At 46.4% G+C, this 25670-nt stretch overlaps 1 protein-coding gene across 5 annotated transcripts in view; it reads right to left on the reverse strand.

Moving 5' to 3' along the window:
- TCF20 (transcription factor 20) overlaps window positions 1-25670 on the reverse strand; it is a 156201-nt gene that overhangs the window by 125299 nt on the left and 5232 nt on the right. For 2 of the 5 annotated variants that reach the window (XM_027722604.2, XM_027722600.2), the window contains exon 1: window positions 4831-5096. Coding sequence is in view for 1 of the 5 variants with exons in the window: in XM_027722614.2 (XP_027578415.2) it covers window positions 16569-16628; window positions 19185-19271; window positions 23828-23926 (246 nt within the window). In the remaining 4 variants the exon portion in view is untranslated. Of the gene's footprint in view, window positions 1-4830; window positions 5098-14691; window positions 16629-19184; window positions 19272-23827; window positions 23927-25670 lie in introns of those variants that run through there. The other 3 variants (XM_027722614.2, XM_039391392.1, XM_027722607.2) reach the window with 3 other exon arrangements.

Below are 25670 nucleotides of genomic sequence, written 5' to 3' on the forward strand. Positions count from 1 at the left end.
CAGTTGGCTATAAATTCTTTGAATGTATCTGCTTAAATACAGTAACAAACAAAAGCTTGCTTTGAGGTTTTGCTTGGTTTTATTCTGTTTTTATTAGGAACAACATTGTGAGATTTCAGATGTACCGCTTGCAGACCAAACATGCTCAGCTTTACTAGTAAACACATGCTTAACTGCTAACTTCATGGACTCAGAGAAGGTCTTCCCAGTTGGTGCACGATCACCTGGAATCTTCAGCCAGAAACTCTGTACATAATTTCAATCGATGAAGATAAGCAAGCCAGGAGAGAATCTAATATTTTCTGACGTAGCCTCATGGGCTTTGGCAGGGCTAGGAGGAGCAAGAACCTACGTCTGTTGTTAGAATTGCCAGCTGTGACTATGAAAGAGCACTAGGAGTAGCAACACTAAGGGGAAAAAAAAAATCCAAAGGTGCAGTTTTGTGCAGGCACTCTTCTGATGATAACTGCTCCTTGAGGCTTAATAAAAATGCACAGCCAACTTGTCTTCTTCCACACATTAGCAGAGCCCAGAAATAGCACTTGAGTCTAGTTATACAACTTCTCCTAGGAAGCAACCACCACCGGCACGCAGGTACTCCAAAGGCTGAGTCATCTGAACAGTCCCTTCAAGGGAAAGTAATCCTATTAAGAATTGGGGTGTTGGTATTGAAGGCAAAAAGGAGTGTTAATTTTGGCACTCCTTAATTACACAGGTTCCACTCCGTCCATTTACTACCAAACCTAACACCTGCAGGTTAGTAAATTCACGACGCTCCTCCATCCACCCCCAAGGTCCTCTCCTGACCCTATCCCTCTCTTTAGCCAGCAACTGCCTGTCATTGCTCATATGCTTCCTTATCCCTGACTAACACAAACTAGTATTTGTACAGCCACAGAGCTTGGAAAACTGGCCTTCATTTCTAGCCTGCATACAAATGCCAGGCATGCTTAAACCAACAGGGCGTTGTGGGTTCTGTGCTGTGACCAGCTTAAAACCAAAAGCCGTATCATGCACGCATCAAAAAATAGGTAGGCTTCAAGATAGACCAAAAACACAACACCAAAGGATTTGGACTTGCAAAATCTCACATGGGGAGAGCTGATAAAACATAATCACTTTTCTAGCAGAACTGCCATTCTCTGCATTTTCACTGCAGCAAGTGCCGATGTTCGTGCCCACTGTGCCCTTTACTCAAGCCTGAAATGGTGTCACACTCAGCAGATGTAGCTGCTGCAGAAAGTGCCTGCCCAGCAGAGTCCACGCACAGAGCACACAACCCATGCTCCCCTTTCCAGTCAAGGTCTGGGGTGTTCATGCCGACCATCAAGCCTCAAAATCTCCCAACAGCTGCACAACATCAGCAGGAGGAGAGGAGACATAATGGGCTGAGGTTTTAACTGGCACCTCAATGTAATCAGCAATGCTACAGGAGTCCAGAACACGACTCTTACCAGGATCCAGTCCAGCAGCCCCCATCCGCTCCACTTGAGGACAGGCCACAGCACTCCTCCCTCTCCTAAACTCTTCCAAAGGGGATGGACTGAGAAAGAAACCAGTGGCTGGGAATTTTATTTTTGAGGTTGGTAGATCTGTTGTGGAGACTGATCCACTGATATTTTTCTAATATAAGGAACATATAAGATGCCTGGAATTTGATATCTGCTCTTTAATTAAATTGAAATAAGTAAATCACAGCCTGTTGCCATGGAGAATGAACAGACACAGCCTCTTGACTCCAGGGCAGGATCAAGCAGGAGAGGCAGACAAGGCTGTGAAATTAAAAACACCTATTTTAAAGCAAATGGTCTTGATAATTAGCAAAAAATGTGGCATAGGGAAATAATATAACCATATGGCAGGAAGTGGTTTTCAAGGTGAACTACAAAGCTGTTTTAAATAAATGAATAAACTGCTGGAGCTGCTGGGTCACCCACAGAACCATATACGCAGGATTAAATGTGATTTGAAAAATACACCAAAAAATAGCAATTAGCTCTTCTTTAACTTTCCTGCCTATAGCCTGTACCTGTGTCTGTTCCTATTTTTTAAGGACTTATTTCAAGTGATTAATGTTTGCACCTATTTGCAGTTACCAGAAAGCCATCAAACTCACACGTTTTCAAAACCTTGAGGTTCACCCTGAAGTGAGAACTAAGTTTATGGGATATAAAACCATTTATCTTTTACTCAGTGTCATTACACAATCCTGGTCAGGTCATCAGACACTAATAATCTTTCCTGATTCTGGGCATCCTTATTATGGACTTCCATGACAAAGTGACTTTGGAGGGAATTTGCCCTCCAAACACCATGTGCCCCATCCTGTGCTACACCTCTGAAAAAGCACAGCTCAGAGAGCCAAAAGGTAACACTAGTCTGTCAGTGGGAGGCAGCGCATCCAAGCCTGGCTGGTGGACAAGAGCCCTGCACGCTCCCTTCCCAGTTTACTCAGAGCACAGGGCATCAAAATATTCCACTCCTTATAAGATACTTCTGCTCTGCTCAGATCGGAAAGGGCCACAGCAAGGAGATTCCCTCATTACCTCTTTGAGCCCAGCCAGGACAAATCTGAGCAAGACTGTCTAACAATTTCCATTGAGCATGTGGCCAAAGTGCATCAAATTCAAATAGCTTAAAATACTTGAAATGAATTGTACCTGATGATTCAGTTTAAAAAATGCACTGCACATTTTTTTGAAGGGAAGGGACAAATGAACTTTTGCTTTAAGCCTCCCATCCACTCTACAGAAAAAGCCAACCTTTTTTTCATATTTCATGAAGACACAAGTTGTCAGCCACAATTATTACTGTTCTACAGATGCTAATGACCAAAATGAAACAAACTATCAGCGTTCCAGTCCAGACCCTGGTAACACAGCTGGTTACATTAAAAACCAGTCACATTCACAGCCCTCAGCAGCAGAACTTGATCTGGCTATTGACAAGTTGCCCTCTGTTTTCCACCATGACCAAGAAACATCCGCAAAGGGAGGGCAGTTGGGACAGGAATCTTGGGAAAAGAAGGAGTTGTGGAAAAATGCACAATAAAAATCAGAATTCTCTACTTTCGCAGTTTTGCCCAGTTTTGGAACGTTTGCTGCTTTAACTGAAGTCACACTACGTAAGATTTTTCGCCTTCATTAAAAATAAACTCCAGGTCCAAGTCTACATGAAGACAGGTATAAACTTGCAGATCTGGTTCACCCTGAAGGACACCAACAAGGACCCCAACGCCACTCCTTAAAAATGCTCGGGTGGGAGCAGCACACATGAGCTAACTCATAGTGTTTGAACAGTCAAGGCTCATAGCAGTATCTGCTCCTCAACCTCTTCGCTCATGTACTCCCTCTCTTTCCAAACCCTGCAGTGAGAGGGGCTGTGAAACACCTCGGGACATAATAGCTGCACTGGAAGGTGCTACACACTCTTGGCTTCCACACTCCCCACCACCTTCCCTGGCATGCCATCAGTTTCCTACTGCTTGAACCACAGTCCTGCACCACCACCTGAACATAAATGGCTTTGCCAGAAACTGTTTCTGCCCTCACAGGCACCTGGCAACAGGTGGCTTGTTCCTCCTGACCTCCTAGCTCTACTTATGTTTAATTCTGACTTAAAGAAAAGATATTTAACACAATTATCAAGGCTGGCCAAGCATCTCCCTCTGAAAGGGAACCGTGGTTTCTTCTCTGTCCTCACAAGCCAAGATAACCGCGCAGAGGGAGGCTCCTTCCCCAAGAACACTCCCAGTTGGACAGAACAAGGGTTAAGGGGCACCTCCAGAGTCAAGGGCTACCTCATTAAAACTCAAGCCCAGTGGCCACTTGGCATACGAAGGAAGATGCTGACCGTGCCCAGGAGCAGACTATTTTCATATCACAGCATAGACAGTCGCAAGCCAAAAATAAAATAAAAATAAAAAATAAAAAAACACCATCCCTCACACATAACACTGTTCCCTTCAGCAGCACTAAACCATACACACCCAGAAGGGAGAGCACTTGCCCTGCCAAGCACCCTGCCCAGGCTGTCCACAGGCCCCATTCCCACCAATGTTGGCGCCCCAGCTCCCTGCAAGCTCCTCCTGCACCCCCAGCCCACCTCCCCGTGACTCCCTTCTCCCACCCACAAACTTCTCCTGACCTACATGCCCCCAGCACTCTTTCAAGCGCCACACTCTCCACATCCACAGGCAGTAAAACCCGGGGAGAGGGCTTCCCAAACAAGCAGCCTTGCTGGGGTATTTCTCAGCCGTCGGTGTGGCTGCCGGGCCTCCCAGCGGGAGTTTCCAGCCGTAAACCTCGAGGAGTGTGTGGCACACGTGCGCACCCCCGCCACTGTCAACAACTTCCAGCCACGGTCCCAGTGGGCAAGTCCCGGTGGGCGACGGGCTGCCTACCACCGCCAGCAGTAATCTGGCTTGGGAAAGGCAACTGTAAGCAGGACGGCGCTTTAACAAAAATAAAGATCGCCTTAATATTATCCTTAACAGCCAGAAAGGTCACTACGTGGGGGTCCATAAAGGGGGGAGGAAAGGGGGATGGGTGAGGGGAGAGAAAGGAGAGGGGTGGCAATGCACACCCCCCCCCCCCCGGCTTTAACTGTTTGATCGCCGTAAAATATGAAGTAACATGAAGGAACTGGAGATTAACGAGCAGGACAGGAACCCACTCGCGGGGACTACCCAAAGCCCCCGCCCGCCCTTCACACGCGGGAAGGTGGCGGAGGGACGCGATGGGGGGCGGGTTCCCCTCCCCGGGGGGGTGGAAAAGAAATAACAGCAAAGGCCGCACACGCCGGGGTCACACACACCCCACCGCCGCTTACCTGTGCGGGCCGGCGGCCCTCAGGGTCCCATGGCTGCCCCGCCCCGCCCCGCCCCGTCCCGCCCCGTCCCGCGGCGGGCACGGGAGCTCCGGAGTCTTTGTTGCGTGGAGGGGACCGGGAACGGGAGCGAGTCCTGTCAGCTCATGTGACACGGCGGGCTCGGTCTCCGCTGCTCCTCCTCGCTGCTCTCCCCTGCCCTGTACCCTGCCCGCCCTCCGCCGGCGCTCGGCGCAGGCCCCGCAGCCGGGCGCGGGTCTCAGGCCCGACTGGCTGCTGGCGGAGCGGCGGCGGCGGCGGGGGAGGAGGAGCCGGCGGCGGGGCGGGCTCCGCGGCGGGGCCGGGCGCGGAGGAGGGCGAGGAGCGCTCGGGCAGCTCCCAGCGCTGCCTGCCTGGAGCGGGGGGTGGCGGGGTAGGGCGGGCGGTGCCCGGGCCCTGCGCCCCGTCCTGTGCTTTTCCTCCCCCCCCCTCCCCGCCAGACTCCCGCTCCGGGGGAGATAACACGGACCCCTGAGCACGGGATTTTTTCCCTTCTGAGGCTGCTGGTGGTGCACTTGGGGCCCTGATGCACAGGCCTGGGCCTGCCGCAGCAGTCAGGAAAGTAAATAAAAACGTAATTATATGCTATCTAGTTGGAGCTCGCAATGAAAGAGAGGAAAACCCCTCGTTTTCTCTAGAAGAGATCTGAGAAATAGCAGTACGGAGTCAGACCAGCATCCTGCCTCCCAGAGTGCTGAACAGACAAACCCTAGTAGTCGGCTGCCCAAGATGACTCCCCCCATGACCTGGTGATCTTGTGGTCAGGCACTTCCCTGCTGGGGAAACAGCTAGGGTCTCCGTATTTAACAGCTCCCAAAGGATTTTGCTTAATAATACATTCAGTATTTTTGTTTTTGAACCATGTGAAGTTTTTGTGTCTGCTACATCATGCAGCATCCAGCTTTCTTCTTCAGACAGCATTTAGTCATCTCCTTTTATTTGCCAAACTCTAAGCAAGGGGCAGAGAGATCACCTTCCTGTAGCTTTTTTATACCCCAATATGCTATTTTTCTTCACAATCCAAGTCTGAAAAACGTACCACCACCAAGCCATGCCTTGTGTAGGACACAGGCGACATTCTATCAGAAATGCAGATGGCTCAGAAAACCTCAGACTCCTTCATGACATAGAACCACAAATTCAATGAGCAGCTTCCCTGCTGCTCTACTCAGTCCCAAGATTGCTCCTACACTGGCATCAGCTTCCTACACACCATAACTGACATTAAAAAACGGCACCCTGCAAGCCAGCACACACACAAGAACCTACAGAGCACCCAACTTCCTCTATAAAGCAGGTGCAATAAGACCAGCAGCCATCCACAACACACCAAGAAGCTGTGAGATTCAGCCAGCCCTGCAGATATTGTTGCACCTGCTCTGAGCGGAACATTGGTGATTTGCTTTATCCACCAAGGGTCACTCTTCCATAAAATAGATATGAATTTACTGCAATAAAGATATGACAGCAACAACGGCAATTTTGGAAAATCACTTTTCAAGGAATCAAGGTTTGTTTGGTATTTGTCTAGTGCTACCAAAATTAACAGGGACTGGCACATTAGCTTTCTGACCACATTAGCTTTCTGCCAGTCTATTTTTCTGCTTATTATTTTATTTTTATCTCTACTGTAGCATTCCCTCCTTCAACCACGTGCTCCTGATAGTGATAATATTCCACGCTAAAATCCACACATAAAAAAATCTCTTAAACTACTGTCCCTGAAAGGTTGGGTTTTTTCCTGTGTCTCTTCTCCTAACCTTCAGGCTCTCCCTTTCACAACTCATTACAGGAAGCAAATCCGCAGATGAAAACTTAAGAAATAGAATCAGATACCACCAGAGCATCAAACATGAAATATGCCAGCACTGCTTCACAGACAGCATCAATGCCCTTCCTCCCATAGCAAAATGCTGCAATTCTTTGTTCCTGCATGTACTCTTCCTGAATCTCTACAGTTCATCACTTCATCCAGCACGAGATACCCTTACAGAAACCATGTGAATGAAACTAAATAATTGCTGCCTTAGAACGAGCGCATACAGTCAGACAGTAAAGGACATTAGGGGGGTATTTGTCAGACAGCAACAACTTGAATCCATCAATTCTTTACCCCAAAGGAGACCTACAAAACCTTCCCAAAAGCTAAAGCTCAGCATTAAAACTTATAATCCCTCGATAGTAAAGCTCATGGATTTAACAGAGTTGTTGCCTCCCTAGCTGGTTACAGCCTCCCTGCTGACTTCTCCCTTTGTCACCAACACAAACAACTCTTTTTCACTTGTGCTCCATCAGAGAAACAGCAGCCTGTCAGTCACTGCTCACACCCCTTTCCGCTTCATAGGTGCTCCTTTTTTTTCTCAAGTGGTCCAGTTGATTAATATAATTAGATTAAACTAAGAGCAATTGTATCTAGCCTGTAGTTAGCTTGAATATTGCTGCTTTCTGTCAGATCTGATAAAGAGACCCTGAGCCCAAAAGCTTGTTTGCTTTTTCTAGCTCTATCAGTTGATCTAATACAAGATATTACCTTTCACCACAAACCTTGCTTCCCTAGGATCTTTAGACCACCACGGCTACCATACCACTTCTAATGTCTTGCCTGCCTTAACCGATTCTTCCATATTCTCTTATCTATGAAGCAGAATATGGTAAAATGTATTCCCTTCTGTATCAGTTCTTATATTATTTTCCTAAACGTAATATCCAAGTACTTTCTAGGGCTGCATTAGCTGATCTGACTACCATCTGTCACATGAACACTTTGTTTTTCTTTTTCTTTTTCTTGTTCTCTCCCCAGGAAGAAAATTATGTATGAAGCAAAGTGTTTTGGCTTCATGAGGGTTTTCTTCCCCTTTCCTCTATTCATGTTGCTCTGAATTTACACCAGAGAAAATGAGGATAACGGCAGTTACTGTGACAGACCTTATTTCCCAGGGAAGCTAATTTCAGTGTTGAGCCACCCATAGAAATAGTCTCCAGCACAAAGCAACATTTTACTATGTCATTCCCCAGCAAAGAAAAGCTAATCCATATTCTTGACATTTAGGACAGAAATTTCCTAAGGAAAGAACAGCGTTTTCCTTTCTCCAGAAAAAAAAGAGTTTCAACATGTGATCCTCAGTATGCGACGTTCAAACAGATTGTTGCAGATTATTAACATACAGGCCAGCGCTCTATACAGTTATAAATAGGAAAATCTGGAAACCAAAAAGAGTAACACGCCTTTTAATTGCACTGAGGCAGATTATCATGGGACAGCTTGGAAGGGAAATGGAGACAGACTATTTCATGTTAAAAAAAAATAGAGAGAATTTACTTATGTGTAAGGAATCACACTGCTGTTCCTCAAAGAGGAACCCTGAATGATCCCACGTGTCTACAAAGGCAGTAGGTACAACATACGAGCTACTGAAAGACAGAAACTGAGGTGAAGAGAGGAATCATCTGTGCTCAAGCACTGAAAGCAGAAATACCAGAAGACCTTGGGGAGACAGTAGACAGCAGATTTAATACGTTTTTGCAATGTGATATGGCAGCAAAAATCATGCAGTTAATTTAATTTGGGGTTGTAAAGGCAGAGACCTCTTCTCAGAGATATAGGCAATAGTCCCATTTTTTAATATAGTGGTGAGACCGCAGTTCAAAGACATGTTCAGTTCTGGACAACATGGTGCTAGGTACATGTCAACAACTTGGAGGGAAATAAAAAAAAGAGGAACATAAAATGATAAAAAAGCTGGAAGGGATTACAGCATGTGTAGGTTGGCCAAATAACAACTGTAAAGAGCATCATGGGAATTGCATATGAGAACTTCAGGGGTGCAGAAGCACCAGGGAGCGAGAAAGACTGTTTAGGGTTGTCTGAGTGAGTAGAAATGATATAAATGTAAATTAAATTAAGCAAAGAAAACATTAATCTACAAGACTGCAAGACAGCATCCCAGAGGAGCTCTCATCACCTGATTCACACAGGACTATGGAGCAAAGCACACAAGAAACCACTAAAGAAACCCTGACTGCAGGAAGGGTTTAAATGAGGACAATATGCCTTTGGGACTGTTTAACTGTCCACTGACTGGGACATCTGCAGAGCAGTAGGTCTCAGCCCAGGACATGGTAGAAATTTCCCTTCTCCACACTATTACTGGAGACACTTGTAGACCAAAATAACCATGCGGGAAACCTTGGAGGGAGTCTTGTATTCAGAGGGGTTGGGAGGGGGAGGTGTATAGTCAGAATTTTTCCTTTTTATCACTATGATTTTCTGGTTTATCATCTGGAAGGAACAGCAGCGATGTCACTCCTTGTGTTTTAATATACATTCCCTTGGATTACACAGATCTTTGAGAAGACAAGCACTTACCTCTTCCAAGAAGCCTGTGGCATCCAGATACAGCAGTTAATTGGAAAGAAAAAATTCAGAGGCTGTAATATTCCATAAATAGAGGGATGAGACTAAGATAAGATCTACCATAGGAAAGACAACTTGAGTACCACTAACACCTTTACATTACACTGTGCCATCATATATTCTGACCTGTCTGTCATACAGAAAAGGAGACCTGACAGTAAAATATGTTGCTCCCACGTAAGGGCTGATACACCATGTTGCTGCTCAGCCTGGATGTGCCACAGACGTTGCTGGGAGGGGAAAGGAAAAAAAAAAAGCCCTAACAACTTTATAGATGTTCTTTAGGGAGTTCGAATGTCCTTTCTGATTTGGTCTGTATTTTTTTTAACAACACCCCTTAGGGGAGGCATGTGCTGTGATCATTATCAGTCCAACCATACACAAAGCACACAAGGGTATAGTCCCCCATAACTGTTGAACTTAAATTGCCTTTCTCTACTTAGAAATGTCATGATCTTCATGAAGGAAACCTTTCTGCTTATTTATTTAAACAAAAAACATGGCCTAACGTGCAAATATAAGTGTACCAACATTTGAGTTTGAGATAGTCTTGTAAGGAATTGCTGAAGCATATGCTAAAATTAATTCATCACCTTCCCCACTTTCTCACAAACCTCTGACTGTTTCACTTGCACTTTGCTTAATGGTCCATCTTCCTCAGGACAACACATGTTACAAACCTCTCTGTAATTTCATGCTCTTACCTTGCAGGCTATGCTTAAAGAGAAGAAAAGAAAAAAAAAAAAGAAAAAGGAAGCACTTTCTCCCTTCTTTTAAATGTAGCTCTTTTCTAAGTGCTAGGACAGGCACTGTCAGCTCTGAAAATTCAAGATTAATCAAGCAATTAAGAATTGCTATCTAGTGACTTATCATGACTGGAAATGAGAGATGCTGCATTCATTTTAGCTCTGCAAGAACCCAAAATAGCTAACCTGATTTTTATGGACAGCAAGATTATTTTAAATCTTTTGGGAAGGAGAAGAGTTACAATTCCTTCTATTAAACTGTTTCCTTCAGAACACCCATCTGCGTTTTGCACATTCCTTAGCCAAGGGCGGGTCTGTACAGAGGGCCATGCTGGAAGAGCTGCTGTACTTCGGATTCACACCCTGCCTTGACCTGAATGAGTCTGGAAGCATTCAGAAATCCCCAGAGCAGGAGCCGAGATGAAGTTTTGCTTTCTCTTCCCATGCGCCAGCACAGCGCTGCTTGAATAAACAACCCAACCGAGCAGAAATTACATCACCTTCAAACTGTGGTTTCTTTTAAACATTGAAAAGAATGGTAAGCATTTCCATTCATGTAATTATCAGCATTATCACCTCTCCTCACACCTCCTTCTCCAGATCTAATTGGTGCAATGGTAGGGACTTCCCTGCCTCCCCTCCTTGCGAGTGGAGAGAGCCTTTGCAACTCAGCTGCAGCTATTTGCTTTCCTCTCCACAAGTTCAGTAACTTCTTCGGGAATCAGAAAGACTTTATGGGGTGAATGAGCAACAATTCAGCACACTCCCTCTCTAAAGATTTATTTGGGGAACTACAGCATACATATTTTGGCTTTCTATGGTAATTTGGCTCTCATGAGCTTTACTTAGTGCCAAAATGGTAGATGCATCTGTAAAAGAGAGGAGTAACTTCTCCAGCAGCTCTGCTACCTCAGCAAACAAACTGCAGCCAGACAGACATGAGTCTGATTGATTCCTGCATGAGAAATCAAAAATGAAAAGCAAAGTGCTGCAGAAAATGGTGCTAGTGACTCAGGAAGAAACTTTTTTCCCCCTAAACTAAAAGGAGCTCAGCAACTCCTACTTTCCCAGCTACTGGCTCCTACCTGGACAACCTGGTGCAAATAAGAACATAGGAACCTGAATTCTGTTCCCAACTTCACCTTTGACCGTCTGCAATTTTTGAAAAGTCATTAAGTTCCTGAGTCTCCATTTTTTCCATATATGAAGCTGAAATGACATACTGAGCCTTGCAAGAACTTCTGCAACCTTTGATTTTAATGGCACGTGTCAGTGCCAAAAGCACCATTACGGACATTACAGTGCTAATTCTCTCACAAGGGAGGGAAGCTTACTGTGCTACGGGTATTTTGGGTACAATTATTACCCCTGGAAGTGCTCAGATATCACGGCACAAAATTGTAGGCAGACGAATCTTTCAGATGGGATAGAAACCAGAGGCCCTGACAGGTTATTAAAAGACATAACGTTTTGAAGAAGCCCATATGTTAGCTTTTTCATGTTCACCCTGTTCCAATTTGGATAATTACATTCTGACTCCTTAAGGCAGGGTGGCTGACCTGCCTGGCCCTACCAGCTGTATATCCAAATCTTCACGTGGCCCAGACCGATACAACACAACCCACATATTTCAAAAAGGGGAAGGAAAAGAGGAGCTCCAGGAGAGGTTCATCGGTTAGTGAAGAGAAGCCTCCCTCCTGGAACAGGAGCCCTCCCAATCCTGCCAAAACAGTCATTGCTTCAGAAGCTGACAGCTTGTCCTGCTGTATCACTTTTCCTGGGAACCTGCCTGGTATTGCCAAAGCACCATCACCCTTTGTCCCCAGATAGCTCTACCATTGCAGCACTGATGCTGTGAACCTTGAAGATCCACAGCTCATAACACAGTCCAGCAGTTTACAGGACTGGTTAGTATTAGGGAAGGACCTAGTAACATACTAGTTACTAATAGTAACCTGCATTTCTATTTTATCATTAACAAAGAAAAACATTTCATCCCTCACAGTAAGCAGAAACTGGCTTGCCCTAAAATCAAGCAATAGAAGATCCTGCATTCACATTCTCCTCTTCCCTTGGAGATCACTGATGCTGCTCCTTTTTATTTATAAACTCTCAATGATAACTTCACTGTGCATAGCAAATCTTGACCACCACAGAATCCCAAAACACAGGAAGAGTGGTGTCTGAGCCTTCATCAGCTTCCTGACATAGTAAAGAAGAGAAGCAGCAAATGGTGCAAAGGTTTTTTTCACAATGGACACGCCATAAATTTTTCCAAATCCAAGATAAGGTGCCATTTCCAAGCGGTTAAAGAAGGTGGTGGCAGCTCCAAGCAGCCCCCAACATCTGGCCAATTTTGCATTTCAGACACCAGTCTGACCAAATGATGGTGTCAGCAGCCACTCTCCTGTCCCTTGCATGGGCAGCCCTGTGCCAAGACAGCAGACATTGATATCTGATGAGGCAATTGCTCCAGACTTCATGGATGCAAAGGAGGGGCATCTGTCCTGTCCTCATCTCTTCACAGGTGCTGGTGGCACCTGAGCTGTGGTGCAGAGCTGTGAGGAGTGTCAGAGTCACCAGGCCCAGAGGTTGAAGACAGTCACAGCTGGGGATGTTCTGCATGGCTGTAGCTGTGCACCCCTGGGAGCCTGTGGTCTGGGGGTTACCAGGGAAGCTGGCGGGGGATGTGGGCACGCAGGGGACAGGAAAGAGAGCAGAGAGGACCTAGGGCACCATCTGGTGGCTTTACTCACTGCCTTCCCTAAATCCCTGTCTCACAGGGTCATAATATTGCATGGCCAAGGGCTGAAGAAACATCAGGTCTTTCCAAGAGACAGCTCAGCTGGAACAAGAGACTCCGGCCCTTGGCCCAGACTTGCACACCCTTAGGGCACTGCTGGCTGAGACAGCGGTGCAAACCAGAGCAGTAAAAACCATTTCTCCTGGGTGCTGTTCAGTCAAGCATCTACCTTGACAAAGAATCAGCCCTAGCTGGGTATTTAGAGTTGATTTGCAATAGTGACATCCCTGAGAAGGTTGAAGAAGAGAAGACAGAAGTGATGAAGGAGAACACCTTGGACATACATTTCATTGGCGTTATCCACCACAGTAAGGTCTTGTTTACAGATAAAGGCAAAATATAGTTTGCATGTGTCGTACGACAAAACGGTACCCATGCAAGAGCTTGTCCTCTGCAGAAAAGGATCAAACCAACAAACCAACAAACCGTTCAAATGCACCCTGGTTTTCTCCTTCTCAAATTAGGATCTGCTGTAAAGCATTATGAAGGAGTCGATTTAAAGGGAATAGATGACATCAGTGTCACCAACACCCTTTGCAGCAATGCCAGATAACACTGAGGATGATCACAATGAGAGACTGCATCTCTCGGGACCAAAGGCTCACGCCTGGTGAAGAGGGCAAAGGATCCTAGTGCTAATATGGGACCTCCTTTAGAAGAAGGCAAGCAGTGCATTTCCACCTCGCACCACTGCTTACTTTGATAATGAGTCTCCACTTCCCTGGAATCCTGTCAGTAGAAAAGGATAATTCAACACCTGGGAATCAAAGATTATACCACTATAACAAGAGAGCCTGCTCTGTGCATAACAACACTGTTCTGGGAGAAGCAAGTGGATCTGAGACCCTTATGGACACAGTTTTTAAGACAAATCTATTCTCAGCATTCAGATTAAAGCAAAATGTGTAGGGTGAACACAACAAGCCAGTCACCGCTTCTCCCCTTTGTGGAGCTGGGGGAGCCGATCCTTAATTCCCCTTTTTTTTTTCCCCAAATTGCTCAACACTCAAAAGAAGGAACTTGTTTCCTCTTGCTAATAATATGCATTTTCTGCACTTATTCTCATGGGCCATAGAGCCAGGTAAGACAAAAAGACCAAATGATGACAAAAAGACTAAATGACTGCCTTGTTCCTGAACAAATCTCTGCTACAAAGTAGCTATAACAATATTATATAAATTATGTTTCCTAGTCTCTCCTACCCGTGCCTGCAGGCATTTCCTCATACCTCCTTGGAATCCATACCATTTAGAAACATCCCTGCTCCCACAGCCTTCTGCTGTATGCCTTTCTCTCACACGCTCTGTCGCTGCTGTGCTGCCCATGGCGCACGATGCTAAAGAAGTGATTTTAGATTGTGGCTACACAGATTTAAACTTCCTTTCTCTCACGAAGCAGCTTTCTACCCTTCCTTGCAGGGCCAACCCAAAAGCCATTGAAATCAACACAGCGACTCCCCCTCCCTCCCCCCTTTCCCCTCACCCTGATTTTGACAAGTTTTGGCACACAGCCCAAATCCCTACACTTGCCAGTGCTTCTTGGAAATTTTTACTTTTTCACTTAATTGATCAGAACCTGGTGTGATTCTTCCAGTACTTTAGCACTGACTGTTCTAGAATAGCATTTTCCATTCCAAATACTGTTCTTTCTCTCATGTTTCATTTTAAACAGCTTCAGCTATTTAATATATAGAATTGTTCAGGCATAAATGTAAGAAACATGCTATTTAAAAAGGTAACAGAAAGACAAGACAAATCAACTCACTGCAAAGCAAGATCATTGCCAGGAAATTTCCAGCAGCACACAGTATTTTTAGCATTTATAAAATTTAAAAAACAAAACACAAAACCTAAGCATCATTATTTTGAAAGTTTTTACTTTTCATCTACTCCAGCAGCTTCTGCTGAATATTTTATTGCCATATTGCAATATATTTATAATTCATTTCATCATTTCTTCAAATTTGTTAAGGAAAGGAATTGTTATATCTGTAAACTCTTCTGTGAACACAAATGTTTCCTGTTCAGATTAGTAAAATCTAAAACTTTTTATTTAAAAAATATTTATTTATAATTGTTGCAATCTCTTAACAAATGATAAACAGATCTAATAAGCCATGCTGTCTATTCATTGCTCTTTCTGAAATGAATTCCTCAGCACTGGGAAGAGAAAAAGCATTTTTCTGTGGTTAAAGAAAGTCCAAATTGCATGTTTGAAATCTCTTCTAATAAAAAGAGCAAAGCAATAAGCGGATTATCTCTTTAAACATAGTATAGGAAGGTTGGAGGCCCCGGAGACATTTTCCACAGCCTCTATCTCTGATACATAGCAACATTATCTTCAACTAGAGAGGGTCCTATGACCCTGGAGCTCAATTTTAATTTGATCTTCTTCTTTAAAGAGGTTTCTACGATTCCTCTCAAGTTATGCTGCATATTCTTATTTTGGGTTGGTTTGTTTGGTTGTTATTTTGTTGTTGTTGTTTAATCTGAGATAAAACAGCCTCGGCTTTTTTGATCCGCTGGTTTGATCGTGTTATATGGATATTTAATGTAACCTCTTCCCTATCACAACTAGAATATGCATCAGCACAAATGGTAGGCAAGTTCCAGCTGACAGGGGAGAGAAGAACTTGGATAGAAAATTCACTTCTAAGGCCTCACTTCTCCTCCCTCCAGTCATTTCAGAACTGGTCTCCCTGGCCAAATAACATATGGGGACAGGGTAAAGGAGCCTTACACCCTTGTACACTGGCCAGCTGAAACAAAGGCAAACCTATTGGTTCTGGTGGGCCAGAGGTACCATGCCTGCTCCCACAGAGGCTCAAAATCCCAAGCGATTGCCAAGAAGAGCAGGAAACTGGGGAACTCGGCTTGAACTTCTCTGGGCTGGAACCTGGCCCCAGACCTGCCTGGGTCATGTGGCCCCAGCAAGGGAGTTTCCCTTGTTCCCACCTCCTTGTTCCTCTTTCTTGTTCTGGAATGGGCACTGTCACTGAGACATGTTGTCAGGCAGGGATATTTTCTGTTTTCCTTTTCTCCACCTTTATCTCTGTCAGTGCATCCAGTCCTCACCATAAACTGCTTATATTGCTGAAGAGGAAGCATTTACTTGGAGGCACTGATTTGAGTCGCCTGAGTATGGTCACAGCAGGCATCTGTGACTACTTGATGGGATTAGCAGATTATGAGAAAGCATGTTTCACTGTGGGGTTCCTGAGAAAGGAAAAATGGGCAGGTAGATGCTTGGATCTGGTTAAACTATGCATGTAGGCCTGAAGGCTTCCTCGGGAAAGCCACAAGCACAGGATCAGGTGGACTGCTGCAGGTTAGGATCTGAACTTCAAGCCAGCAAGTAGGGAGATCTTTGGATTGTCCTATCATTTGCAGAGGATCGAGAGTTAAGTATTTCAGCCGGGGCAGGTGAGACAAACCTTCACATATTGCCCATTCCCAAGATAAGTGCTTGAAAAAAGCAGCTTTTCTTTTGCATCAAACAGCTTTGCTGCAAAATAGCTTTGCTGCATCAGTGCAGACTGAGCCCCGAGGGATTTTAACAGATGCATTCTGTTGTTAATGAAGGGCAGTTTAGAAGGAGCCAGGGGTTCACAAGTCCCTCGTGCTTGTGCTCTGAAGTTACTGTAGATCTCTGCATGTATCTGCATCTCATCGGGGATGTAAGAGTAGCTCTGCCACACAGAAAGATGTCTGGTCCACACCGGGTCAGATATCTTTCCCTGTTAGATATTCTCATACAGTGTATCAGAGGATTCTTCTAGAGTTGCTTGCTTCTGAGGTGTCTGCAGAATGATGAAAAGGAGAAAAAAGAAATGGAGGAAAATCATTCAAAAGATGATGAATTAATTCTTAATAAGCAGGCACTGACGTTTGTTCTGCTAGAAATGGCTGTAAGTGATCTGCTGAAACAGAAGCCACTATAGTGAGAAATGTTGCTCCGCCAGAGACAAACGTGACTAATCCAGCCCAAGGGATAAAGATGCCTCCTTTACGAGTCACTCTTCCCCAAAAAAACTGTCAGACTGGGAGGGGAGGGAAAATTGGACTCAGTAAAAAAATAAATCACTTTGGATTCTGTGAAGGAGGAATTCCCTGACCTCCTCAATCCTGTTTCTTCAACAGTTGAGTCTATTCCTCACGACCATTCCTCGTGTAGACAAGGCGCTGACAGACTGATATTTTAAGCGCTGTGTGGCACAGGCCTGCTGTAAGCAAGGTTACACAGCAAGCAGCTGAAATGCCACCGGCTGAACTGAGCTCTACCTACACTAGCATTTTCTCTGTTGCCACCACTAAAGGGAAACACTACAAAAGTGCTGAGAGGAGGCAGCTCCAAAGCATGTGGGATTAACCCCTTGCTACCCAAACTGGCCAACGGTCCATGCAAATGCTCTTGTTTCACAGGGGTTCTCTGCCCCGCTTCCCTTGACAGCTCCCCCTCTATGTGCAGCATCCCACAGCAAAGGCTAGGCTGGACCCTCTGCAGCAGAGTCAGACGCTGTTCAGCAATCTCAGCTCCCACTCACAGGCCAAACCCACTGACCCACAAGTCTCACTCTTAGGGAAAATACCCTAAAACCCAGCTGGAGGACGAGTGTCCCAGGCGGTGACAGCCCACGATGACTCAGGGAAGCTGATCAAGGTGCTTGCAACCATAGTGGAAAGTGCAGTCAAATTCTCCTGTGCTGAGATCATAAGGCCCTGCCACTCACACTTCCCTTCCTTCAGACCAGCACAAGAACTGAGGACACTTGGTAACGTGTGAGAGCTCATCTCATCCTCTCTCCTTGCTTTCTTCTCCTCTCTTTCTCCCATCTCTGCTTTGACCTTTACCCCACCCTGGCCAAGACTACCAGTGCCAGACCTGCTCACATAGAAATGCTCCTTTGCTCCTGCTTTGTTGCTTTGCTGCTGCTCTGTTTTACAGACCCTCTGTCCCTCTAAGCAGCAGCTGAATGGTGTGGGCCACACACAAACAACTCAGCACAGCTCAGACAGCTCCCTGGTAGGGAGAAACCTCACACATCCTGTATCTAGCCACCCAGACTGAATAATTTCGAAAGGGGTAGCTGGTAAAGGTATACAGAAGAATAAACAGGACCAGGAAGAGGGACCCTATCCAACTAATTAAAAATGCAGCAAGAACACAAACCCAGGGATTCTGTCTTTTCCAGTGCATCATGTAAGACAAGCCTATATAAAACAATCCTTTCTGCTCAGTAATCAGGGACCTGCCACTGCTTTTGCTACCACCAACCACAGTGGTGCCACAGCAGTAACTGCAGGCGGCCAGTGGCCGTGGGACCAGACCACGTGGCAAGTAGCAGAAACAGAAAGAGGCCACTTGATTTTAGACCACCGTTTCCTCAAAGGTGGGAGTTGTGAAAATGCCTCAGACACTGGAATGAGATGCACTCATGAACCAGGGGGATGGTGAAACCAGGGGAATTATCCCCAATAAGACAGAAGTGGAAGGAAGCAGGAGACATTTTTCAGGAACATTTTCTAACATTAGAAGTGAATATATATTTTTTAAGCAGATAAAAGGTCTGGAGAAGAAAAGAAAAACAGAGTTCTGAGGACAGGAAGGAAGTGTTCCCTGGTGTGCCTGATGCAAGTTTTGTCCATATGAAACAACTGACACCTGCCAAAGGCAGGGTAGAAGGCTGTGTGGACTCCCGGTCTGCTTCATGTGGCCCCCACAACTGATTTGCACCTGCATATTCCTAGTTGCATCTATTTTCACAATGAGTGAATTTAGTACAAGCCCAAAACATAGGCACATTGCCTTTTCCTGAGCCCCAGAGCTGACAGAGATTGTATCAACCCAGCCTCTGCTCAGACCATCTTAGCTTCTGCTACCATGAAATGGCTCTCAGGTGCCTAATGCTGGTGAGAGGAAAGCTGCATCCAGTGTCTGCTGCTGGTGCACAGATCCCTTTACCCCAGAGGACTTCACAACTGTCTAAATAATCTGGAAGGGGCAATAGCGGGGACCAGCATCTGCCCAACTCTCCATGAATGTCCATCCTGTTCAGAGGGAGCAGTGATGCCAAACCCCTCAATGCCTTTCAGCATATGTCATACAGCAAAGCATCTGCTCAAAACTGTGAGTGCCAAAACTGGTCGGGCTGCAGGAGCAAGGGTTCTCCTGGAAGAGGGAAGATAGGCTACATGTGCAGCCCAGCTGGTGATTCCATGCCACATCCTGTTTTCCCCTTTTGGTGGGACTGGAGACACACTTATTGCCTGCCAGGTCATGGCAATTCTGTGGGATTTCTTTCTCCATGTGCTCAGTGCATATGGGAACTTTCCAAGAATAGGGCCCTAGCTCTTACCTTTCTTGGAGGATTTTTTTTGAGTGAAGAGTTCTTTGCATTGTTCTCGAGGACAGAATAGATATCAATTTGCCGCACATCCAGGCTCTGCACAGGGGAAAAAAGAAGAAAATAGGGATCAAATAAATTATTTAGGTTTAAGACTACTAATTATGCACTGGGTCGTTCCCCATCTCACGCCTGATACTTTTTAGAAACCCCTGCCATCTCCAAAATTTTGAAGTTCCTGACCTGAACTTGGGCAAACAGAAAATCCTTTCCCTCTGAAATCCCTACAGTGCAACTGCATCATCTTCTTTTTTTCAGGCTCACAGAGACAGGCTTTGATGTTACCTACCCTGTGTAAGGCAGTGGAGAAGAATGCCAATGCCCCTGCCTCCCTCTGCTCCAAATTGTCGCAGAATGGGGAATAAAGACCCCTCTGCCACATGGGATGATGATGTGCACCATGGGGACATGGCTAAGGGGTAGTGTTCTGCATCACTCAGGACTGTTTAGGTGCCTGACACCCACAAGCCCTTGTTCATGGTTATTCTAGGCACACAAAGGTGAGAAAAGGGGAGAGGCTGGGGGTCCTGAAGCACAGGTGCTGTTGAAAATGGGAAACCCTGCATTGGACAAAATTCCTATTTATTGTCTGGGGTTTTGTTTTTTTTTTTTCCAAGCCAGAACTCTCCTTTCTTTTTAGAGTGAGCAAAGAATAGTAAAAAAACTCCATATGCTTCCAGGCCCTCAAACATAACCGTGGTCCCACACAGCTACACAGAGAAACACACACGCGCCCTACATGCATATGCACTCGCTGTCCCCCAGGTAATCATGTCACAGGAGATGCATGTCAGTTTGAGTGATATTCCAGATCTGCCTGAAGGATCAAACATAACAATCGGGAGGACTTTTCCATGTGTTTTTCAAGGATGACAGCAGGTTGCCAAGGTGGCTGTTTCTCTGGCAACAGGAAGATGGGAGGAGCTCCGGCTGCAAGAGGGGCAGATGGTATTAGTGGAGAGACTGCAAAGGGAGCGAGGCGCCCTGAAACACAGACAGGAGGATGAGCAAAACACAGAGGCTTGATTCAGGGGCTGCTGATCACCTGAACCCTCATCATTTCATCTGGAGTTGCAAACACTCAGCATCTTTCAGGATCATGGCCAGCAGAACAGTGGTTTGAACAGGACTAGATGATACAGGAGCAGCATTTGGGAGGGGGCCTTGGAATAAACAGGCACTCAGACATGAGGGGGCCACAGTGAATGGAGCACCACACGTCTCTGCCATTCCCATGCCTTCTCTCAGAACAGTCAAATTATTTCACCTCTCTGCTTCCTACTCCCAAAACCCCACTTGCCCACACAGAGATTTCGCATGTGCCCATGTGCACACAGAAAATCCAATTTCCCCATCCTCATTTTCAATTCTCTTTGTGATGCTCACAGTGAGGACTTGTCCTGCGTGCTCCACTTCCAGCAGCCTGGCTCTGTGTCCCCTTGGCAGGACAGGCAGCCTCTTTCACTGCTCCAGTCTGAAGCCACTTGCAAGCAAAAAGGATCCTTTTGGTATATAACCTCCGAAAAAGACTCCCTGCCTCCACAAGCCTTCTTCCCATGAAGGCTGTTGACACTGCTAGTCCTTTGCTGGCCAGTTGGAAAGCTGGTGTCTCCAACTACCATTTGCAGTTAATTACTTTTACTTAGTCACTGACCACCTGCTACTGTCACAGTGGAGGCACACAGGCTACTTTCCTCCCTTCTGACAGATTCCTTCCCATCCCCAAGCAGCCTCCTGTCTTCCTCACACCTGGAAAAGCTCCTGTGCTCTGGAACCTGACTGCACCTGCACCACAGGAGTTCTGTTTGCTGCTCAAAAAAGCTTGTTTGAAGTGTAAAGCAGATGAAGCAAGGCCCTCAGATTGTTATTTCCAAGCTGCTCGTTAACTGGGCAGCCAAGCTGGAAATCAGAGGATATACAGGTTTGGGTCTAGTGCAGTGAGGTAGAGCAGATCCGGGGTTGCAGGATGACAGAGAGGTCAAGGAACACCTGGTAGTATAGAGAGAACAAAGTGGTTTCCCAGCTGCCCCCTCATGACCAGGGCATACACCCACCCCCAGGGACCACAAGTAAATAGTGGCATCTGAAGAGCCACTGGGGAAGGCATTTGCTCCCAGGGCTGTTCAGCAGCAGAGCTTTGCAGAAGGCGTGGTAGGACCCTTCCCACACCAGAGATGAGCCTTGCTGCCATGTAGGATAACAGAGAGTACTTAATGAGCTGCACCAGCCAGTTCCGAGACCTTACTTTGATGTCCAGTGCTGCCTGCTCTTGCTTCTGCTCCCAGCTCCAGGCCTGCAAGGACACTGTGGTTCCTTGACCTGACTTTTTTTCAGACTCTGACCTGTTGCTTCCCCACAGATAGCACAGCTGGCACGTGATGGCCTCCTGTCCAGTCCCCTAATCTCTGACCTCTTTATCTTATCACTGGGAGTTACTTCTCACTTGTCCTTCCTTTTTCCTTGCCTTAGTTTACCCCAGTGCTGACCACAGATTTCTTCCCTCCCTGTGAATTAAGAACCGAGTTGAACATCCAGTTTAACACCAGTAGATTTTCACAACACACCTAGTTTCAAATGCAGTTTGCAGGTCTGAGTTTACACTATGCAGAGTTCCCACAAAATTTAGCAGTGGGGCACCAGAGTCATCTTTCAAAGGAAATCAGGTTTGTCGACTTTCTATTCCCCTCACCTCTCCTGAGGGCCCATCTAACACAGGTTTCCACCCCAGGGTTCTTGCCCTCTATACCCCATTACACCTCACAGGGCTGTGCTCCCCCCTCCTCACCTCGCAGCCCTTCTTTCACCATGTGTCTGCTGTGGGGAGTTGCCGCTTCATGCCTGAGCGAGTCGCCCCGCAGCAGCTGCTCCACAATACAGGACCCTCCAAGTGGGTGGGCTCATATTCCCCAGCGCACAGGAGATGGTCCCAGGCTGCTTGCAGCCCTGCAAAGAGCCACCTGCCCTGCACACCGGGCTGGCCAGGAGCCCTGCACAGCTGGTGTGTGGTTAACAGCCCAGGGGAAGGCCGGCTGGGCCAGGTCCATAGGGCTCCTGAAGCACTGGGGCCCAGCCAGCTCCTGGGACTGCCTGTGCCTAAGGCTGGCTCTGCTGGCTTGCTATATTAGCCCTAGTGGAGCCTGAACAGAACAACATGATGAAACATGTAATTAAGATGGAGCTAAGGATGCATGACGAGGCCGACTGAGCGAGAAATGGATTTGATTTTTTTTTTTGTCTCCTTGCAGAAATCATCCACTTCAGCAGGAAACTACCCATTTGGATTTTTATAAGCCCGAATTAAAAAGAAATTACTTGATACAAATGAAAAGGTTTATGACCTGCAACCTCCTTTACCCAAAGCATTGCTTTTTGCCCAGAACAAACGTATCACATACAATACATAGTGCTCTCTTTTAAACAACTACTCCAAAAATTAAAAGGCCACAAAATGGTGCTCCTTCCTCCCCCCCACGAAGTGAGAAGGAGAAGGGGCAGGCCTACCCTCTTGTTTGTATCTGCCCCCGATCAGGTCTCCTGCTTCCTTGGCAGAGCTTTGCTCCTCTCTGTAGTACATCCTCCAGAGCTTCACTTTGTTTAGTTTAAATGATTAATGCAGAAGAGCTTACAGGTTTTCCTTGGAGAGACTTTTCCAGTCCTTACAGACCTCACAGACAAAAAGGTTTCCTAGTATTCAGGTAACATCTTTCTCTACTCACTTTCATTTTATTTCTCCTTGTTCGTCCCACAGATCACAAGGAAAAAAACCAAACCCTTCCCTTCTCAGTGGAGCAGCCCTCCCATGGCAGTAAAAGGCAAAAAAGGAATCCATTTTAAATGGAGCTGGATGGGTTGTAAATGGGATTAGGAGTCATGGTTACCTGAGATAGCTGAGGTCTAGGCCCGGCATTTCAGGGGAGCCACTTCAATTCTATTACTTATGACGCTGCAGCTACTGGGCTCGAGGAGTGGGAACAGTTGGCATTCCCCAGTTTGGGAAATGGAAAAGGATGCAATGAAAAGGAAAATGCTTCAAAAAAGAGACTCCCTTTATTTTCTTCCCGCCCTATTCCCCCTGCTAGCTAGTCAGCCTGCTCAGGACTGCAATGGTCTGTGACACTGGCATCAGTGTAGGTACCATAGCAGGAACTCCGAACAGCTGGGGTTGTCTAGGGGAACATGTCTCTCTGCCCCCAGCCATCATTCTCCAGCTGGGAAGGGCATGTCCTTGAGACACTCTGCAGTACAAAGAGGGGCTGAAATACCCTCTTTCTTCCTGACTTGTGGAGACTCTTCTACCTCTTCCACCAGGAACCCTCTGTGGCCCCACACTTGCTGTAGAGGAAAGGGTGCTGCCCAGCAGGGCCTGGGGCAAGGCTTGGGCACTGGGGAGACCATGACTGGGATCAGGATGGAGACACACAACATGCACAGTCTTGAGAGGAGCTGAGCAGGGCAAGGTCACCAGTACCAGGCTGGCATGCAGGTATTGCTCATGTTTCACATCATGATACTGGCATTGTTTTTACCATGGCAGGGAAAGGAATAGTTGTACCACGATGCAGACAGAAGGGATGGAGGGTGATTCTGGTACTCACATCGTAGACAGGAGGTGGTGGTGGTGGGCTGGTTGAAGGGAGCTGAGCTTCCACCTTCTGTCTCAGGATATTTAGCTGGCTCCTTCTAGGGCACAACACCTGCTCGGGACAAGACATCAAATGACACATTTGGAGAAAACACAATCTCCCCAAAGCTGAAATGAACACCAATGTCATATCAAAGCCAGCTGCTTGCACATCTCCTGAATGCTTCCACAGCAAAGAGTGCTGGCAGTGTCTGCACAACACATGCTGGTCACTTTCCTCACCACAGGGTAACATGCAGGAGTCCCATGACTTACACTGGAGCAGTAGAAAGGAGAACTGGGCTCTGTGTGTACATATAAAGCACTTTCACCACTGAAACTTTGCTGGGCGAAGGGTGTAAGTATTTAACAGCACAGAACAATGCTGTAGGACAAGGAATAAAGTAGGGCCATCTTCATAGTGCACAAGGGAATTCCAGAGAGGCAAAATGCAATGACTTTTGTCAGGACTTGGCCGGGAAGCTTCTGCTAATACGCAGGGTCTAGAGAAGAGCACCAGACAAGCATTAGTGATGACATATAGTCAGTGATACACTAATGTGCAAGTCCAGCATGGGGTTGAAGGAAGAAGGTGCCTTCCTCTGAAATGTTTCTTGTATCAGATGAGTTCTCCTTGAACGTGTTCCATTCACACATAGAGAAGCTCAGCAAGCAAGGAAGGAGGCAGAAAAGGAAGAAGGCTTTGCTTTGTTCTAATTCAGAAAGAAGTGGGATGATTATATTCACATCACATGAAAACTATGAACTGCTTTCCAGTCCATTAGTAACTAAGGAGGATGCTAAATAGCTTTTCTTAAAGATAAACATTTTTAAACCAGCAGGTCTGAGCAAGCTGTGGTGAGAAATATGGGCTGTGTTCTGCAGGAGGGCAAATATAATGACTGCACAATCTCTTCAGGCCCCAAGGACAGCCCATGATTCTAAGACTTGCAGGCCCACCTCAAAACCTAGAGATGCCAATTGGCGAGTCGTGACACTGCCCTCCCCTCCTCATCCCCACGGAGACACTGTCTAGGCAAACAGAGAAGGGGGCCTGTCTCCAGCCGACTTGCTCTGCCTCTTACATTCCTTCCCCTGTATCAGGCTGCCGGCAAGGCAAGTCTCACGAGATTAGCAGGTCTGCCAACTGCTGCCATTCTGCTTTCAACCTCATGATCTCTGACTGTGTGTGCTGAAGCCTGATGCTCCTTGGAGTCAAAGGACTGTACAAGCAGCACAGCCTCCACATAAAAATGCATGCAGAGAGCCTGCTGTTGTGGTGGCAGAGAGCAGCCTGAAGAAGTAAATATGGGGCATACTCTACCTAGAAAACAGCAATCCCCAAGCTCCGCTTTAAAAGACATCAGGTATTTTTAAGCCAGCCTTGAGATCTCTGGAAGAATGCAGAGGATGCAATTTGAACACCTGAGGGTGGCAGTACTAGGAGCTGAAGGTTTTTCCCAAACAACAGAGATTCAAGTATCATGACTCCAGACACTTTTCCTCAGAGCCCCAGTCTCATCCAGATCTTTTGCCCTGCTTTTGGCTTTTCTTCTCCTTCTCTCTAAATCCCTTCTTCCCCACACCTGGTTTCCCCTTTGCCCTCAGTTACTCATCCCAGCTTCCACTTCCTTAACCAGCTTATCCCAGCCTGGTCTGCTAACCCAAGGGGCCCTGTCAGTCCAGTCTTAACACCCTCCTCCGAGAACCAGTGCTTCTTTGCTCCAGATTCCAGTCCCAGTTTCCGCCCTCAGGCTCATTCTTCCAGCTTCACAGAATCATTGCTGTTGAAAGGTGCCTCTGGAGATTGTCTAGTC

The sequence above is a fragment of the Pipra filicauda genome, unplaced genomic scaffold (genome assembly GCF_003945595.2).
Source record: "Pipra filicauda isolate LSUMZ 115617 unplaced genomic scaffold, ASM394559v2 scaffold95_size2449627_pilon, whole genome shotgun sequence".
NCBI lineage: Eukaryota > Metazoa > Chordata > Aves > Passeriformes > Pipridae > Pipra > Pipra filicauda.